At 44.0% G+C, this 7,854-nt stretch overlaps 1 protein-coding gene across 1 annotated transcript in view; it reads right to left on the bottom strand.

Annotated features, from left to right (window-relative positions):
• Positions 1-700: 700 nt before the first annotated feature.
• Positions 701-7,854, bottom strand: part of ABCB1 (ATP binding cassette subfamily B member 1) — a 125,883-nt gene continuing 118,729 nt past the window's right edge. The window contains exons 26-28 of the mRNA XM_032402254.1: positions 4,807-5,013; positions 2,089-2,235; positions 701-1,303 (exon numbers count right to left, since the gene is read on the bottom strand). Of these exons, the coding sequence (XP_032258145.1) occupies positions 1,100-1,303; positions 2,089-2,235; positions 4,807-5,013 (558 nt within the window). The 3' untranslated portion in view covers positions 701-1,099. The remainder of the gene's footprint in view (positions 1,304-2,088; positions 2,236-4,806; positions 5,014-7,854) is intronic.

Below are 7,854 nucleotides of genomic sequence, written 5' to 3'. Positions count from 1 at the left end.
GGATAGCAATTGTTTGCAATAAATATGGCAAATACTACCCCCAGCTTGTGTCTTTTTTATCAAAACAGAATAAGAGTTGTTATATTTTTTAAAGTGCAGAAATATTAAAATCCTGTAAGAGCCCTTTATAAGAGCAAGGCAAAATATTTGACGTACATCAGAGTATACACTTCACAACTGCACATCCTGGGCTCTACCCCAACCCCTAGAATTCTGCAGTGATGTGTGTGGTTGGTTTGAGAGCCACCATAATGTAGAAACACAAGAACCAGCAGGATCACATCCACAAAGAATGAAGACTGGTGGTTCAGCAGGACCCACTGTGAAAAGACATGTGCAATGGGAATTATTTACACTATTTAACCATTCTCACAAAAATTAATGGAAGTTTTTAAAGAAGTCTTTCAAATGCAGAACTAATCTTTAATATTCCAACTGGGAGATGATGTATTTACAAGCATTTTAGACAAGATGACTCCAGTCATGGGGCGCCTGGGTGGCTCAGTCGTTAAGCGCCTGCCTTCGGCTCAGGTCATGATCCCAGGGTCCTGGGATCGAGCCCCACATCAGGCTCCCTGCTCGGCGGAGAGCCTGCTTCTCCCTCTCCCACTCCCCCTGCTTATGTTCCCTCTCTCACTGTGTCTCTCTCTGTCAAATAAATAAATAAAATCTTAAAAAAAAAAAAAAAAGATGACTCCGGTCATATAAAAGTTTAGTTTTATTATAGCACTTTATGCAAACATTCAGTACTTTTTGCCACTTCTATAATCTTTCAGCAAGGCAGTAAGTTACAAATAAGAAAATGTAAACAAAAACTATACAATTTATTAACAAAGTCTACTTTGAATTATTCTATAAGTTTTATAATGCAATTAACACCAGTATTTTATTCCATTTGATAATGTTTCTTTTGGTTCCTTTAATTACAAAATCTGAAGACTCTGACCTTGGTGAAATAATCTTCGGTTGTGGCAGGAAATGTTAAACAGGTAATTCTACAGAGTTTTTCCAGTAAGCGCTCACTTTTTAACTTTGATTAAATGCCATGTTTTAACACAAATATTAGAAAATATTTAACAGCTCCTATGGTCACAGTTCACTAGCGCTTTGCTCCCGCCTGGACACTGACCATGGAAAAATAGATGCCTTTCTGAGCCAGCAGCTGTTGATGCGTGCCATGCTCCTTGACCTTGCCGTTCTGAAACACCACTATTAAGTCTGCGTTCTGGATGGTGGACAGGCGGTGAGCGATCACGATGCAGGTGCGGCCTTCTCTGGCTTTGTCCAGGGCTTCTTGGACAACCTGATCAATAACCACATAAATTAATTCTGATAAAAACTGTCCTCTCCCTTCCTCCTCCATAATAAGGCCCACAATCTTCCAACAATAGGTCCTTCCTTAATGACAGGATCAGTGAAATATCACAGAATTCACAAAGCAAAGAATTTGTCGTATTGGAAGATAAGGGAATCCTAGTCTGGATTAGTTCTCAGGCAGGAGTCATCTACTCTTGAAGTTATGACAATAAATACAGTCTGTGCAATCATTTGAAGACATTTACTGGTGTGCCCACCCACACAACATCCTTCAGAGCCACCCTCTGGTCCAGCTCTATAGCAAATCCAGGGAGACTGAGCACAGGCTGAACACAGGCTCCTTGAATTTTGGGATTTTAGTAAAGAATTAATTTGTCTTTCAGATACCTGAATAGTCAACTTTTTCTCCAATTGAAAATGATTACTAATATTTATCTTAAGGTAGAGTCAGCTTTTATAGTGTATTAACCTCCCACTTCTTTAGAGTTGGAGATGCCACTGGTAGAAATGGGAAAGTGGCCTCCTGAACATGGCGTCTTTGGTCAATACAAACTGATCCAAGGCTATTTTTTGGAGCCTGAGTGCTCTAAGACTGATTTTCCTTATTTTGTCTTAGGTCTCCTGAATAACAGCTACAGAAAGTGCCCACATTCTGCGGAAAGCTGATGTAAGTAACAACATATCTGGGCTGAATTTTGTTCTCTACTGTGGAAGACAGAAGCATTTAAGGACAACCAATTCAAGGGTGATGAATCCAATTTAAATGCTTACCTTTTCACTCTCTGTATCCAGAGCTGATGTAGCTTCATCCAAAAGCAAAATATGAGGCTGTCGAACAAGGGCACGAGCTATGGCAACGCGCTGCTTCTGGCCCCCAGAGAGCTGGGTTCCTTTGTCTCCTACTCTGGTGTTATATTTCTGTGAATAGGGTTTTGTTATTATGAAACAGAGAACTGATAATCCTAAAAAAGAGTTTGCTCACAGAAAATAGGATGACTACGTCCATAAACAGACAAATTTTGGTTCAGAAGCTACGAATGGGCTCATAGAGGCTTAAACATCAAAAATGTAGCTCTAAATGGCAGGTCTGATCTCTCTTCTTGAAAGTAGACATTTGGGGGGGCACCCGGGTGGCTCAGTCCATTAAGCATCTGCCTTCAGCTCAGGTCATGATCCTGGGGTCCTGGGACCGAGCCCCATGTTGGGCTCCCTGCTAAGGGGGGAGTCTGCTTGTCCCTCTCCCTCTGTTCCTGCTCCTGCTGGTGCTCTCACATGTACTCTCTTTCTCTCTCTCTCTCTCTCAAATAAATAAAAATCTTTAAAAAATTTTTTTAAAAAAATAAAATAAACATTTTGGTCTGAGAGCTATGTTTTAGTGTAAACAAGTCAATATCTTTATGAGGAAGAATACTGTTACAATGTTAGTCTCTTCCAGTCTTCTGGTTTCATTACATTTGGGACAAGTTTGGTTCGAGGAAGGAAATCGGACTTGAACGGGCTATGCAATAAATGAAGCTCATTTTACTTACAACCAGCAGGTGGTGCTCTCTATACTGAAGTCAGGAAGGGAAGCCATTTCTTGGGATGCTAGCTAGCCTTCGGGTATCTGTTTTTATAAATCTCTAAGACTTCAAAAATTTTAATGGATGCTAAGGAATTCCATCTTGATATCTAACTTTAAAAGCTAAAATCTCCTTTTTTAATTTTTTGATTTTAGAGTTCTCCCAAAGTTCTTCACATATTGTGTCCCACAGTAGATAATTGTCATTAACTACTCAATAGGATGACAGGGACAGGAGTTAAAAGGATATGAAGGGGAGAGCAGGAACAAGACGTGACAGCAGGTGTAACCTAGAGAACAATACTATCATCATTTTCAGCCCCTTGCCAGGCTGGAATTTTAGTCAAATCATGGGCTCTGATTCTGACCCCCAGAGTTTCACTTAAAAATTTATGTTCTATATAGGATTGCCTATTTTTATTGGCTATATCTGGTTGCCCTAGTTCAATAGCAGTCAGATTGAGATCTGCACCTGCAGGTGGAGTCCCAGGACCCCAGGGCCGCAGGTGCCTCAGGAGGCAGGAGCACTGTGTGTCCCATGTGAGGGCAGGGGTTCCCAGGCTGCACTGAGACCATATGATCCTCTTGCAGCAGGTAAAGGCAGGGCTGTAACCCTGAAGGAAGTCAGTAACCAGAATGGCTTCCTGCAGGGTGAGCTAAATTCTAGTAGGAATCGCTCAGGTAAAGAAGTGGGTCCTTGGTCAGAAAACAGGGCTCAAGACCGGGGGCCCAGAAAGGCTGGGTCCCTGTGGCAGACAAATGAATGCCAGAGGGGCAAGGTATATTTAATAAGCAAGTTAATATTTACTCTCTGTGTTTGTCTTTGTTAACCCCTAGCCCAGTGGTGCTCACACTGCAGCCTGGTATCTGGGCTGTTAAAACACAGATTGCTAGACTCTACCTCCAACGTTTTTGATCCAGCAGGTTCTAATGTGATGGTTCAGGCCCATACTTTGAGATCATTAGTAAAGGGATTGAAGCTTTATCTTTCAAGTTTTCTAGCCTTGGGAAAGACCGATTATCCACAGCTGGGCAAGAAGGTTAAATGGAGGGGAAAGGAACAATTCCTCCTCCTGGGGGTCTATGATGTAGTGGCAGCAGTTATCAGAAGAAGAGCCTCAAGAAAAGGAAGTTTGGGAAAGAGTTAGGGCCAGCTGGTATCACCATCCTTCCCCATAAGGAAATTGCCTTCCCTGCTGGTTTGAGTCTACTGAGCTTTATTTTTGAGGAGTGTTTCCTTATTATAAAGAAACTAACTGGTGATAATGGGAGGGCGTATAGACAAGCCAGGTCAAGGTGACTTCAAAATGCAGCACCTAAGGGGCTTAAGAGAGGGCAAGAGGTTCCTTTTATCTAATTTCCCAGGAAGAATTCAGGGGGCATCATGGACAACCGCTCAGGGAGCCCCAAGGAAGGTTTTGAGAATCAGCCCTATAAGCAGAGCTTGGGGGCCATGAAATGTGCAATGATGAGAGATTACATAATACCACACTCACTCCAAGGGCTCGGCTCTATTGAGGGAGAGCCTTCTTTCTGACATGGGTTCAGTTCCCCAGCCTGGCCCGACTCCACAGAGGTAGGTTTGCAGCTTGGGAGAGAGCAGCAAGGAGGCAGGAGGAAGGTCAGGAGAGAAATGGGGGTGGAGGGGCTGGTGCCTGCTTCTGTGGGTGCTGTACTTAGGCTCAGAGGGAAAGGCTTCCTCCAAATATGCACTCTTTGGTCAGGCCTGCTCACAGGGGGAGCCAGTGGGGTGGTCACGCAAACACGGTATCAAGTGGGGATAGGAAGTACGGCGAGACGTTGTATACACGTGTGATTTCGGTGGCTCACTTCTCTTCACCTTTGGAAAACCAGCCCTTTAGAAATCAAAGTGCAGGCCAGGGAGGTTGCCACAGGCTCTTGGGCTCCTAATTTGGAGGAAGACTTACATCAGGGAGTGTCTCGATGAAGGGGTGTATGTTGGCCTCCTTGGCCGCCCGCACGATCTCTTCCTGTGACACGACCCGGCTGTTGTCTCCGTAGGCGATGTTCTCCGCAATGCTGCAGTCGAACAGGATGGGCTCCTGGGACACAATGCCCAGGTGTGCGCGGAGCCATTGGACATTCAGGTGTTTTATCTCTTTGCCATCAATGAGCTGAAAACGAGAGTACATAGGTAACTTCAGGACCGGCACATTTTTAATTTAGCAACATCAGCATCGTTATCTCGTACACTAAAATTGTCAAGTTACCATGGGACAACATTTTTGTTGTTCTGTTGAGTTTGGGTTGTCAAAGTCAACTGAACAAGGTCATAATTGTATGCTCTGATGAACTGTCATGCTCCTTCTGTTTTAACCCTGGTTTCCGATATATGCATGTGGTAATCAGGATAATGCCCCCACCCCCAAGATACCCATATTCTAATCCATGAAACCTCTGAGTGCTACATCCCATGGCAAAGGGAGTTAAGGTATAAGGTTGCTCATCAGCTGATCTCAAAATAAGATGATCTTGGATGATCCAGGTGGGCCCAGTGTAATCATGAGGGTCCTTCACTGTGCAAGAGAGAGGCAGGACAGTGTCAGAGCGGTGCAATATGACCAAGACTCAATGAGCCATTGTTGGCTTCAAGGAAGGGGCCCGGAGCTAGAGGAAGAGAACGGTCCCCTAGAGCCTGCAGAAGGAACACCGCCCTGGTGGCACTTTAACGTTAGCCTGGTGAAATCCATTCTAGACATCTGGCTTCCAGAATTTGTAAGATAATAAGTTTGTACGGTTTTATACCATGAAATTTGCTGGCATCCTTCTTCTTACATATCAGTTTTTCACAAGAAAAGTAGCTGAGATTAGACTGGAAATCAGTAACTACTGTGAGCACATAGTAGGTTTGCAGGTCGGGTTTCTAAGAACCAGGTTTTGGATGAATGGGATGCAGCAGTTAAATGGAAAACAAGTGTGGGAAAGTGGTGCCTGTATCTCCATGTAGTTGCTGATCTTGGGGAAATGAATTAATTTCTCTGGGGAAATGAATTAATTTCTCTGACAGCTTCTTTGCGGGTAAAATGGGAATTATGATAATAATTCCTAAACTCATAGAACTGAGGCCTGCATGAGATCATGTCTAGATCCCACTCAGCACAGTGCTGGGCACTACGTATGTGCTCCAAGACTACCACAGATTGGTAACTCTGTGTCGCTGTCATTAAAACTACAGTGGCTGGACGCAGGTTGGGCGGCCGAAATGATGGACAGACATCTACAATGTTGGGCCAACGGAATAGGAAGGAGAAGCTGCCTCTTCTCTAATGACCTGGCTCCTGGGGTTACCCTGCAGGAGCCTGGGGAGTGCTCCTTCTAGCCTTGCTCGGATGCACATAAGTCTGCCCAAAAGATCTACTTTGCAAGAGAACTGGTATTCAAGTGAGAGAGCTACTCATCCCCTCTGAAGAAGCAAGTGACTCAGCTTCAGGCTTTTCCCATAGTGCTGGTGAGTGTCTACCACGCTATATATACTCTCTGGATCCCATGTGCCCAGCTGGGTGTCCCCGGGAGACAGCTAGCCAGGGGTAAGGTACAGTCTTTGCCGTGGGAACATAGCTCCTGTTTGTAAAGCTGGTAAGCGCAGGGATAGGAAACACAGTCACGACCTTATTAGTACCCAGCCCAGTTGCCATGGAGACTCTTTCAGCATCTATGTTCTAGGCTTCCTTACAGTGTTAAGTGAAGGTGGGAAGTAGAGGGTGGAGAGAGGCAGTAAAAACCATACAAGAATGTGGCAAAACAGCAGATCTTGTGAGGTGGAACACTGTACTTGAGAAATGGAAAGTTCAGGGAAGGAGTAGCATAATTTTCTCCAAGCTTATGCTCCTGGGAGGCAAACAGACACTGCGTAACTAATATGATTAGACAAATGTGAAGGATCCCATCACATTTTAATGAGTTTCTCTATCACGCTGAATACAGTAACACTCTTGGCCCTCCTCATGCCCACATGATGCACTGGAATTGCAAATACTTAAAGCCTGTGCTAGCTGAAGCATCCTTTCTGTAGAGAAAACATGTTTAGAAGCCTAAATGTAAAAGACACCAATGCAGAGGTTCTTTGGCTGAGGCACGGGTGATGGTCTGAGGGAAGACCAAGGATATTTGGGGAATTGGTGAACACTGTTCAAAAGATACTGACCTAAATAAAACTTAACCAGAAAAGTAAACACCTTGGTAATAATAAGGTAAAACCAGGTTAAATGACTAGCTATCTCTATCTTAGATCGTTAAATGCACTGCTGCCTTCATTAGCACAATCAAATGTTAAAAATATGTATTATTCTGCTCTACGTATTTACTCTGAAATCATGATTACAGATAAATTATTGAGCACTGACTACATTATAGGTCCAGTGATAAGCATGTCTCATGCATTCTCTTGTTTAATCTTCACAACAACTCTAGTGAGGTAGCTGTGTCTTTTCTTGTTTTCTTAAGATTTATTTATTTATTTTAGAGAGCGAGAGTGTGTGTGGTGAGTGGGGGGAGGGGCAGAGGGAGAGAAACCCAAGCAGACTCCCCGCTAAGCGACCCTGGGGCTCCATCTCACGACCCATGAGATCCTGACCTGAACTGAAACCAAGAGTCAGACGCTTAACTGACTGAGCCACCCAGGCATCCCTGGGGTAGGTGTGGTTTTAATCTCCATTTTACAGATTCAAAAATGAGCAAAGTTAAGTAACTTACACAAGATCACACAGTAACCAGGGGAGCTAGGATTGAATTTATACAGTATAGGTTGGGTTTTGGTAACACAAGTGCCTTATAATTGAAAAATACTCTCTGTCCTCCCTCACAGAGGAATGCCCCATGTTAGCTCAGGGGCCCACCTGGTAATACCCAAACTATGACAACAGGACTTCTGCATGTGATAGACTGGAGGGGAGAGAGGAAAGGTCGGGGAAGACTTAGATCAGAGGCGATTTAACAGGAAGGTAATGAAGTTTGGC

The sequence above is a fragment of the Phoca vitulina genome, unplaced genomic scaffold (genome assembly GCF_004348235.1).
Source record: "Phoca vitulina isolate PV1807 unplaced genomic scaffold, GSC_HSeal_1.0 scaffold4, whole genome shotgun sequence".
Lineage (NCBI taxonomy): Eukaryota > Metazoa > Chordata > Mammalia > Carnivora > Phocidae > Phoca > Phoca vitulina.
Note: the sequence above shows the minus strand (reverse complement) of the source record. Positions and strands in the feature narration are given on the sequence as shown.